Below are 12,363 nucleotides of genomic sequence, written 5' to 3'. Positions count from 1 at the left end.
AGATTGAAGGACAACGACTTTTGAGCGGATGGGCCCTGGAGAAACACAATGTTCCCCAATATTCCCCAATTAAAAAAATATATTTTAAAAAAAAATGCCTTCATGCCTACAGTTCTACTGCCATTTAATCCATGCTGTATAAAGCACACAGTGACACTTTAAAATTCATACCTAATTTTCAATACACTGCTTAAAATCCCACTACTCACAGGATGCAATAGTTTGGCTCAAAGAATCTGGCCCCACACTTCAGACTCCAGCTACTCAGGTCTCCTAAGAAGCTGAGTTCCTCTTGGAACACACTTCCTCCTAATTCTTACCTGGGTAACTTTCACTTAAAATTTCACTTCCATCACTCCCAAACATAAACACACACGAGGATAGCTTCCTATTGCCACCCTAAGACCACTATTTATCAGCCCTTTCCTTTATGGTTGATCTTTCCATTAACTGGTACCTTTAAAATTCTTACTTTTTAAATACAACAGAAGCTTTTCTTTCAAATGTTATCCTATGCAGAGCCCCAGTATGTAAAAGGGCTGAGCTTCTCAGCTAAAAGCAAGAGTTTTCAAAGCCCTCTTCGTTCAGCCTCCCTCTTTCCTACAGCACTTCTTCCCTAAAATTGAAGGTGCAGGACAATTAGGGTACTATTGTACTGTATTATAGATACTGCCTCCTCAAAGCAAGCAACACAGTGGAGTGGAAAGAGCTGTTTAAAGCTAGACAGACTTAGATTCAAATCCTAATTCTACTCCTTATTAGTTATAAGATGACAATTTGCCTCTCTGAGGATCCATTTTGTTAGTTGTAAAACTCAGCAGTAAAAATTGCCACCTTGAAAAGTCAATGAATGGAACAGAGATTAAGTAAAGTACCAAGCATAGTGCCTCGAATATTGACACATAGCAGGAACTCAATAAAAAACTATCTACTATGGTTTATCCAGGAAATGTAAGGTTGTTTTAACATTGACAAATCAATGTAATTTACCATAGTGACAGAATAAAAAAGAAAAACCTTATAATAACTTTAACAAAGAAAAATCTTTTGATAAAATTCAATATCCATTTATGGAAAAAAACCTCCAAAACTCTCAGAAAACTAGAAATGGAAGGGGATATCCTCAATCTGATAAACTAACATCACACTTAATGGTGAAATAAGAAATGCTTCCCTTAAGAATGGGAACATGGTAAGGACGACCACTCCCACTACTCTGATTCAACATTGTAATGGAGGTTCTAGCCAGGAAAGGGCAGATAGATAGAAAGATAAATACACAGATAACTATCAGACTGTCTCTATTTGCAGATGACATAATTATGTAAAAAGAAAAAATTCTATGGAGTCTACAAAACAAGTACCAGTAAGGTCAAAGGGTACAAGATCAATATACAAAATCAGCTGTATGTTTATGTACTCGTAGCAAACAACTGGAAAATAAATTTTTAAAACAATTTATGACAGCATCAGAAAACAAAATATTTACGATTAAACTTAACCAAAGACATGTAAGACTTCTACACTGAAAACTACAGTATTGCTGAGAGAAAAACTCTAAATAAATGGACAGATGTACCATGTTCATGGATCCAAAGATTTAACATTGTTAAGATGTCAATTCTTTTTAGTGACCTATAGATTTAATGCAATCATAATCAAAATCTCACCAATTTTTTTTTTTTGGTAGAAACTGGCAGGCTAGCTCAAAATTTATATTAAAATGCAAAATCCAGAAACACTAAAACAATATTTTAAAAGGAGAACAAAATTGGAAGACTTACTATAAAATTACAGTAATCAATAATGTGGTACTGGAGTAAAGTAAATAAATAGATCAATGGAATAGAATGGAGAGCCTATATATATATATATATATATATATATATATATATATATATATATATAATATGTACTATATAATATGTTTATTATATAGTACATATTTAAATACTTGTATATAGTCACATAAATATTACACATATTCATTTAATTTCCAGAAAAACATTAACACAATCCAACAGAAAAAGGAAAGTCTCTTCAACAGATAATTATAAAATAACTAGATTTCAATATAAAAAAAACAAATCTCAATTTCTACCTTATACCATACACAATTAATTTGAAATGAACCATAGATTATGTAAAAGCAAAAACTATAAAGCTTTTAAGAAAACAGCATTAGGAGAGAATATCTTCATGACTTGGTGGCAGGCAAGGGGTTCTTGGAACAGAGAGCAATAAGTAACCTTCAAAGAAAAAAACTGATAAATTTGAATCCTTCAACATAAAAAACTTCTGCTCATCAAAAAACACTACTAGAAGATGGGAGAGGGGTTGGGAGGCTCGGTGAGAAAGGTGAAGGGATTAAGAACTAAAAAGTGGTAGTTACAAAATAGTCACAGGGATGTAAAGTACAGTACAGGGAATATAGTCAATAATATGGTAATAACTATGTATAGTGCCAGGTGGGTACTAGACTAATCAGGGGGATCACTTCATAAATTATATAAATGTCTAACCACTGTGCTGTACACCTGGAACTAATATAATATTGAATGTCAACTGTAATTGAAAAAAACAAATAATTTTTTAAAACACCATTAGAAAAATGAACAGAGGAGTCACAGGCTAGAAGAAAATATTCATAAAACATGTAACTGATAAAGGACAGTTATCCAGGATATATAACAATATACTAAATACTCTTAAAATAAATACTAAAAAGAAAAACAACTCAATTTTTTAAATGGGCAACAGATTTATGCAGACACTGTCCAAACGAAGATATACGAATGGTCAATAAGAACATGAATAAGTGCTAATGTCATTAGTCATCAGGAGAATGCAAATTAAAATCACAATGAGATACCACTACACATCTATCACAATGACTAAAATTAAAGACTAATAACACCAAATATAGGCAAAATATGGAGCAACTGGAACCCTCATACATGGTGGGAATGCAAAAGGGGTACAACTACTTTGAGAAAAGGTCTGGCAGTTTCTCATAAAACTAAACAGACACTCTATGAGACATTTCTCCTGGCATTTACCCCAGAGAAATGAAAACATATGCATACAAAAAGACTTGTATAAGAACATTCATGGCAGCTTTATTCATAATGGCCTCAAAATGGAAAACTCCCAGTTACCCATCTAATTGACAAACTTTTGACATATTCCTGTGACAGAAAAAAGGACCAAATTCTTGATACACAAAACCTCAAAAGTCTCACCAAAAATATATACTGTATGATTTTATTTCTCTGACATTCTAGAATACATAAGTCTATAGTAGGATGACAAAAGATCAGAACAATAGTTGCTTCTGGGAGGGGACAGGGTTTGACTAAGAAGACACATGAAGGAAATTTCCCAAATGAAAGTAATGTTTGATACCTTGGTAAAGCCTTGGGTGGTAGTCATTTGTTAAAACTTATTAAATGGCACAATTAATATTTGTGTATTCCACTGTACATAAATTTTACCTAATAAACAAAAAGAACCATAAACTGATACTAAACTCCAGTTAATGACACAAATGCTGAAATGTTTCAGGGTAAAGTATACTGATGTCTGCAACTTACTTTGAAATACATCAAAACATAAGATGGATTGGTAGACGGATGGAAGTATGGAAAAACATGTGATACGGCAAACACAATAAAAGGTAAATTACAGACTCTATGTGATGGGTATATTGGTATTTATAATAATTCTTTCAACTTTCCTGTATATTTGAAATTTTTCGTAATAAAATGTTGGGTAAAAAACTTGATCACAAGACAAACTATTCTAAAATGAGGTGCAAATTTTTCCCTATTCCATCCATATACATTATGGGGAAGTGGGGAGTAGCGGCCACTTTTATTATGATTTGGTTAAAGCACCTCACTGCTGTGATTTCTGGACCTCACTGCCACTGCTGCACTAGTCTTTTCTCCACTATAATACATTACACTATCCTCGTGGACTTCATCATCCATGCACGCAACACATCTCCTAATTATCTAATCTCCTTCCTCTCTGGAATCTTAAAAACCCCAAAATATAATTATCATCATCTCTAACCATAATACCCTATCTACTCCCATTATCCTCCTCTTCCAATTTATCTAGATTTCTAATCCATGGAGCCCTCATTTATACCTCATTTACCTCTCTTGTAGTTTTACTTCTTCTCTGTCACCCAAAATATCCCTATCTTCTTAGTCCCTACGACAGCCACGGGCAATCAACTATCCTTCTCTACCCATTTACCTGAGCTAATGATTGCTGCTGGAGGAAAATCTCACAACCACCAGACCAATGAACGCTACTCCAAATTTATGGTCTCCACACTCGACACTGCTCGGCAATTCCTTTCTAATTCACTGGTTGGCTCCGCCTCCACAATCTACAGCAGCAATTCCAAAATTTCATCATGCTTCTTAAATCCTTACTCATTTCTCTTTCCTCACTCTGTGTAAAGGCTCTTGCCTTTCATTTCATCATGAAAATAGAGGCTACCTAGCATGAACTCCCTGCTCTCCACCTACAAACCCATCTTTATCTCTTTCCCTCCCATTTCAGAAGAATGTCATCACCCCTGCCAGAGGTAGCATAACATAGTATTTAAAAATGCAGACTCTGTAACCAAATTGCCCTTTCCAAACCTCAGTTTCCTCTTGTAAAATGAAGGCAATAACAGTATCCTGTGAGAATTAGAGAACATATGTGAGGCATTTAAAATAGTACCAGCAAATAGTTCAAGGCAAATCCCAAGCTTGTGTTCCGGAGCTCACCTTCTTGTTCAGTATTTCACCAGCACTCTCTACCAGCTCCTTCCCCAAAAGTTCCTAACATATACCAGATTCCCTCACCTTCAAATAAAAACAAAACTGCCCTGCCCAAACCTTGAATCCCCTTCTTGCCATAGATGTATCTCTTTTCTCTTTGTTTCCAAGCTTCTAGAAAAAATAATCTGAAAAAAAGGTCACCTGTCCTTGTTATTCTTTTTCCGTGCTCGTCCATCTTCTACCCTCAAACTGAAACTGCTGGGTCATAAGTGACCCCTTGGCTGTCAAATCTAACATTTTTTCAGGTACCTTATTTGACTTTTCTGAAGCCTGACTTAGTTAATTACTCTTTTCTTGAAACGCCTTTTTTTCTCAGCTTCTTGAACACTAGGGTCTCCTTCTTTCTACCTGACTCCTTCCTTCTTAATCTCCTTTACTCACTCTTTTCCCTCTGCTCTCCCCCTACACGTTATTGTCCACTCTCTTCCTCCACTTCTACTGCCAGCCCTATTTCAGTCTTACCTCTAGTCATTTTCAGTGGGTGACCTCATCTACTTTTTTTTCCCAACACTTTCTTTGAGGTACAATGACATACAATGAATAGCATCGACTGTAGCTGTACAATCTGTTAAATTCTAACATATGTATACACCCCCGAAACTATCAGCACCATCAAGACAAATGAACATGAAAGTTTCCCCCCTAACACAACTACTGGCCTGCTTTTTGTCACTGTAGATTAGTTTGCATTTTCTGGAATTTCACATAAATAGAATTAAACAGTATACACTCTTTTTATAAGTCTGGCTTCTTTCATTCTTTTGAGATTCAGCCATGTTGCCCTGTGCATCAATAGTTCATTCCTTCTGTTGCTAGGAGTCCTCCAATGTGTGGCTATGTCGCAATGCGTTTATTCATTCACCTGCTGATGAACATTTGGGTTGTTTCTAAGTTTTTGCTGAGCAGAGCTGCCATGAACAGTCACGTGTAAGCATTTGTATGGATACAGGCTTCATCTAGTCTATGGCTTTCCTTACACACCTAGAAGTCCCAAATCTGCTCCACCAGATACCAACAACCAACTGCCAGTGTGACAAGTCCACCTGGATAACCCAAAAGGACTTTTAAATCAACATGTCCAAAATTCATCACGCCACTCTCTCCTTCCTAACAACGGGCTCTGCTCCTACATTCCCTATCCTGACTCGAGACATTCAAACTAAACACTTAAAGAGTCTTCCTGCTCTCTTACCACTTCCCCCAATCACTCAGCAAGTTACTAGGTCCTGTCAATTCTGCCTTTTAAACATCTTTCAAATAAAATCCACCCCCACACTTCCATCTTAGTTCAAATGCACTCTTAATTCAAATGCATATCATCTCTTGGCTGGACTAACAAACTAGCCTTCTAACTTTTCTCCTTACCGTGGGTCTCATTCTTCTCTGATGCATTTTCTATTCTCTGGCCAAAGTGAATTTTCTAGAATTCATATCTGATGTTACTCCCCTATTTAAAATTCCTCAATGACTTCTATCCCCTCTAGACAAAATTCAATCTCCTTAGCTTAACATACAAAACATTCTCTATAAACCAGTTTCCTCTCCAAACTCACCTTATGCCACTTCCCATCATATTCTAACTTAGTCATTTCTGGATGATGTCATTTACCTTTTCATCTTTAGTGCTAAGGGCAATACTTGGTCTGCAGCAGGCATGATATATTTGTGCAGTACTCAAGCTAGAACTTAGACTGATAGATGCAGTGAGACATTCTGGGCATATTCAGGAAAAATAGTAAAGCAGTCTGGCTGAAGCATAAAGAATAGAAATATAGGCAATCCAGTCAGAAAAGCAGAATGAAGCCAGATCATCTATCATCATCAATTCCACGATAAAGAATGTGCACTTCATCCTATCCCCTCAAAAGACATCCAAGTTTCTGAACAAACCTGTGACATGTTCAGAAGTGTACTATAACTTCTAAAACTTGAATAATAAATAGATAGGGGCGGCCAGATGGCTCAGTTGGTTAGAGCGCGAGCTCTTAACAACAAGGCTGCTGGTTCAATTCCCACATGGGATGGTGGGCTGCGCCCCCTGCAACTAATGATTGAAAACGGTGACTGGACTTGGAGCTGAGCTGCGCCCTCCACAACTAGATTGAAGGACAATGACTTGGAGCTGATGGGCCCTGGAGAAACACACTGTTCCCCAATATTCCCCAATTAAAATAATAATAATAATAATAATAATAATAATAATAATAATAAAGGAGAGGTGAGGGGCAGTGAACTCAGTTACGTGGCTATCCCAATAGTCTGGGAAAGGGGACTCAGAGCAATTGGAGTAGGAGGGAACAGATTAGAACATGTTAAAGGGGAACGAATCTACAGGTTCTACCTGGGTGTAGTCAGTAAGGCAAAGAGAAAAGTCAGAGATGACTCCGAAGTTTTGAACCAGTCACATAAAATAATAAAGCTATTAATCAAGAGACAAAAATTGTAATGGTAGGTGGAAGGGAGTTGATGATTTTAGTTTGGGTATTTCCTCAACCATTCATTCAAATTTAAGTGCTTACTAGGTGTCAGGCACTGTGTACATGGGAGGATAAAATAAGGGTAAAATATTATCCTTGTCATCAAGGACCATCCAAACTAGTTGGGGAAGAGCTGGGGTGGGGGAGGGGGATCAATTATATAGAAACTTAGAATTCATTGTTAAGTGCTAGGCAAGGGTGCTAATAGAAAACAAAGACTATCCCACTCCGCCCTGAAGATTTGAGAAAAGATCTGAGGTCAGACTAGTCCAGAAGTAGTGTTAGGCCAGGCAAAGGGCAGTCCAGGTGAAAAGAATAGGATCTCCACAGAGCTTCAGGTAACATAACACAAGTTGGGCACATCGGCAAATAGTGCAATAAGTCTAAAGAAGGAGTTCAAGATACGGAGATATCCAAATTAAATGTCTACCGTGTTCCCCCGAAAATAAGACCTAGCCGGACCACCAGCTCTAATGCGTCTTTTGGAGCAAAAATTAATATAACACCCGGTCTTATTTTACTATAAGACCTTATGTATATTTATATAATATATAAAGGTCTTATATAATATTTATATTAATTTTTGCTCCAAAAGACGCATTAGAGCGGATGGTCCAGCTAGGTCTTATTTTTGGGGAAACACAGCAGCAGGCAGATGAAAATGCAGGTTTTGAGCCACCCAAAGCACGTCCAGATATGAAATATATTTTTAACCTTGTTTTAGGTGGCTTAGAATCATCATTAGTAGATATTTTAAATAAGAATTGGAAAGAACATGCTACACACCTGAAGCTGAAGTTGAATAATATTGAATGTCAACGATAATTAAGTATATGTATACATATATTGTCACGGGATGTGGAGTACAGCATAGGGAATAGAGGCAATGGTATTATAATAGCTGTATACGATGTCAGAGGGGGTAGCAGATTGCAGGGAGGGGAGTTATCACTTTGTGAGGGGTGTAAATATCTAACTAATACATTGTTTTGTACACCTGAAACTAATTATAAAAAAAAAAGAACTGGAAGAACCTCACCTATCAACTAGGTTGTGTATACTTCCACCTCCTCCCATCACTTCTACTGTCATACAAGGGCATTCCTGCCTAAAGTCAAAGCTGGTTTAGGTAAATAAGCAGAGGGTTGGTGGAGGGCTGTGGTAAATTGAAAATATATGCTGTCTAAAGAGGACAGCTGCAGCACTTTCCTGCCTTGCTTGAAAGCGGGCCCATGTGGGGAGAGCTTCCTACTCTTCAAGAAAAGCTCAAAATTCTGATTTTATGTAATATCTCCCATTTTTAAACATTGGCAACTAATTACATTAAAATTAAAACAACACGGTGTCAGCCAAACCAAATGCTTCTGTGGACAGATTTTAGCAAGGGCCACCAATGTGGCAAAGTTGGACCTGGTCTGCCAACTCCTGCTCTTTTCACTGCTTAGTAGTCCCCTCAATTGATAAGAGTATCTTGATGGTTCCCCTGGGACAGGCGTTGCTTACTTCTAAACACAATAGCCCCAAATTGATAGTGTTTTAGGAGGTTTTTTGTATTTTTTTAACAATTTTTCTGTCTCCTCCCCACCTTGGTCAGGATACCAACCACTTCTGGCATCACTGAGACCTCCTACTCACCCTCTATTACAAACTAAGATGTAGCACGTAGGTAAAGCAAAAGGAAATACAGTGAGAGCCTGAAGAGATTTCTAATGAATAAAGTCTATAAGGCAAACAGCATCTGTTTTTGGTTTTCTTTAAAACAGTATCATAGAGATGTGTGTGGCTAGTCAGATACCTAAGGAAAAAAGTCAACAACTTACATCTGAAATATATGAGCGAATTCTGCTAACGAACCAAATAGTTTCCACTGTAAGATACCAAGAAGGGGAGAGGGAGAACCGGGCAAAAGGGAAAGTAAAAGTTGCTGGCCTTTGAGAAATATCAGACACCTTTCAAGAAACAGTTTTTAAAAGGATAAATGCTTAGAACAAAAGGTACACCCATAATCTGAACTCTCAGTAGGAGTAAAAATATTTTCACCAGGTAACATGAATCATTCTTTGAGCAACAAGAAACTGGGATTTAGAAACACTATTAGAAGAGAAAGCAATTTCTATATTTATAGAAAAGGTAAAAGGAAAACAAAAAAATACTCTAGTTGTTTCTAAGGTTCATTCAAGCACACCAGTTTCTGATGTTTTAATGTATTTGTTAAGTCACAATGTTGCTTTAGAAGCGTTTAAAATGTAGCAACATTTCCTAATTACACTAAAACATTTAAAAAGTACAAATCGTGGGGTATATAACTTTAGATAACAATGTGGCAAACTTGAAGAAACACAGGAAGTTTAAAATTTCTGATCCACAAACCGAATGATAGTGCCAAAATTCTCAGATTTTGGAAAGAAAGAAAAAGAAAAAAAAGAGTGGCTTGCACACCCGTGCCTGTTAATGGGAGGAATGGAGGAATTCGGGGGAAATGAAGAGTGATTACAGAGGGCGAGCAAAGCAGGCCATATTCCTGCTGGCAGGCGAGCTCTGCAATTACTTAGAGCAAGCATTATGGCCAGAGCGTATCGAGCCCACTGAAACCGGCAGACTGAACACCTAAAACCGGAGGCTGACAGCAGGTCTGGGTAAGACCAAGAAGCCGGAAAAGTGGCCTGCTTTGACCTCCGCTGAGACCTGAGGCTGCTCCAACTCTGGTGAGAAAATCAGGGGCAGGACCTTAAGCTGTCAGGGACTGGATGACTTGGACAAACGCTCCCCGCTTTCCTGCGGCCTTCTCACACACGGAGTGAATGTCAACAACGACAGCCAGCGACTGTGGGGGAACCTCAGTGTGTGCCGTCCTTTCTGGGAGGCAGTGAGACCGGGAAGAAAGACGGCCCCGCGCGCGCCCCGCCTCCCCAGCCCTTGCCCAGCCCGGCCCGGCGCCCTCGCAGGGGCTGCAGCCGGGAAGCGGGGTCCCCTGCGCTCCTCACCTTTTTCAGCGCAGGCACCAGCAGCCCCCGCCACTTGGGCGCGTTCTCCTCGCTGAAAAACTCGTACGGCAGCTGCTGCGCCTGCATGGTGCCCCCGGGGCGCCCTGGACTGGGAGGGGGCGGCGGCGGCCGGACCGGGAGCCGCGAGAGGGCGAGCTCGCAGCGCGGAACAGGGCCGCGGCCCCACCGGACGGCCCGGCCCCCTCGGGGCGCCGCGCGGCCGGGCTAGCCTTGGAGAGAGTGCTGGGGGGCGAGGCCCGCGGCCGGCCACCCACCCGACACGGGCACCAGCCGCAGAGAGCGAACGCAGCCCAGAGGCGGTGGCGGCGGCATCCCGCACCACCGCCCAGGGGCCGGGCCCCCCCACCCCTCCCCGGCCCGCCGGCGCCGCCCCGGGCTGCCCTCTGCCGAGGCCGCCGCCCGCCCGCCTGCCGGGGCTGCGCTCCTGGGCCCGGCCTGGCCCCGCGGCGGAGCCGGCGGCTGGGGGAGGGCGTGTGGAGGGGCGCTCCGGCCGCGGCGACCGCTCAGCGCAGCGGAGACCGCGAAACGCGAGCGACCCCGGGCGGGGCGGAGCTGGGGCCGGGGTCTAGCGGGGGAGGGGAAAGGCCCGAGGTCGTTGTTGGGGAATCTGGCTGCCCTGAGGTGCCGCCGCGGCCGCCGCCGACGCGGGTGTAGCGCTGGGGCTTCCTACTAGCGAACTGAACCTGCTCGCTGCTGAGCATGCGCCGCCGGACGGGGCCAGTTCGCTCCGGGTTTTCCGGCTCCCCGGCGAAGGAGGAGGGAAGCTCGAGTGAGGGAGGGCGCCCGGAGGGGCAGTAACTGCATCCCTGGAGCTGCAAGGGAGGAGCGATAGGGACCGGAGGAGCGAACCCCGGCGAGAGTGGGGCTTGTGGGGCGGGGGTGTGCGGGGTCCGGAGGGACAGGGGGCGAGCTACGGTGAAGTGGCCCCCATTGTGTGGTTGGGCCACGAGGGATCCCACCCCTCTCTTGGAGTCTGTGCCTTTCTCTTTTCGGAAAGGGGTGTGTATGTGTGTACTTTGTTCCCGAACATGAAGATAAGGACTGCCCAGAGCATGCAATGTATAGTAAACAGACTGGACAAAAGATAGGTGCCTTTCTCACGATACCTGCTGTTCGGTATTTGTCAGATAATATAGAAGTGATTGCAGTGTTTCCAGTCGGCCTTTGCACATCAAGAATAAAATGTTTATGTGTAATATTGATTTTCTGTGTGTTTAAAATTCAGTATGTTCATCTTTCAAACCCACTTCAAATAAAATTGAATATTTTCATATTTCAAACCCATTTCAAATATGAACTCCGATAACCGCTTAATTCCAGTGGAAATTAAAGCCTTGTCTGCAGCTCCCAGATCCCACAACACTTCACTGGTGGACATTTCGTTTATCTCTTCTGGGTCTTTCAACGAGATACCAGACCTCTAGAAGGCAGATCTTTTTTCACCGGGGGCTCTATACAGAATAGGCACTTCGTGAATGTTTGGAATGCTAAAGGGGCTTTACCTATAAATTGTTCCTCCGTTCCAGGGATGCAAGTGTTTGTTTATAATAGTGGAACGGTGTGCTGGCGCGTTATGGCTTACCATTAAGCACTCTTTTAACATAATCTCATTTAATCCTCATAGCATTTCTAGTTTTCATTTCACAGGTGAGAAGACAACTTAGAGAACTAGCCTGGGTTGAAGTTGACATTGTACCCTGCTGTTCCAGAGAACAATAATCAGGATCACAGAGATGAGAAATGTTTCAGTGGTGGTTTTGAGAATCTCAGAAAAGCCTTAGGTGCTTTCCTTTAAAAATGTACACACCTGATTTACATTAAAAATTCTGCACATTTTCAGTGTTCAGAATGTCATTTTCAAATTCATTCATAAATCTTCTGGATAAAATTAAGGAGAGCCATAGCTTCCAGAGGTGTTGGGGGCAGGAAAGGGGGTCCCAGGGGAAAACATATCAGCCATGTTCAAATAGCTAAAGGACTGTATGGAAAACCATATGATATGTGATATGGTTTGTGTGGTTCTAAACAATTGAACTA

At 41.2% G+C, this 12,363-nt stretch overlaps 1 protein-coding gene across 3 annotated transcripts in view; it reads right to left on the bottom strand.

The window, feature by feature from the left end:
- SOS1 (SOS Ras/Rac guanine nucleotide exchange factor 1) overlaps positions 1-10,677 on the bottom strand; it is a 119,961-nt gene extending 109,284 nt beyond the window's left edge. For 2 of the 3 annotated variants that reach the window (XM_019742393.3, XM_019742402.3), the window contains exon 1: positions 10,306-10,677. In XM_019742393.3, coding sequence (XP_019597952.1) covers positions 10,306-10,392 — 87 coding nt within the window. In that variant the 5' untranslated portion in view covers positions 10,393-10,677. The remainder of the gene's footprint in view (positions 1-10,305) is intronic. The other variant, XM_019742420.3, reaches the window with a different exon arrangement.
- Between the last annotated feature and the right edge of the window lie 1,686 nt (positions 10,678-12,363).

Source organism: Rhinolophus sinicus, chromosome 2, assembly GCF_057876585.1.
Source record: "Rhinolophus sinicus isolate RSI-liver-muscle chromosome 2, RSI-T2T, whole genome shotgun sequence".
Taxonomy (NCBI): domain Eukaryota; kingdom Metazoa; phylum Chordata; class Mammalia; order Chiroptera; family Rhinolophidae; genus Rhinolophus; species Rhinolophus sinicus.
Note: the sequence above shows the minus strand (reverse complement) of the source record. Positions and strands in the feature narration are given on the sequence as shown.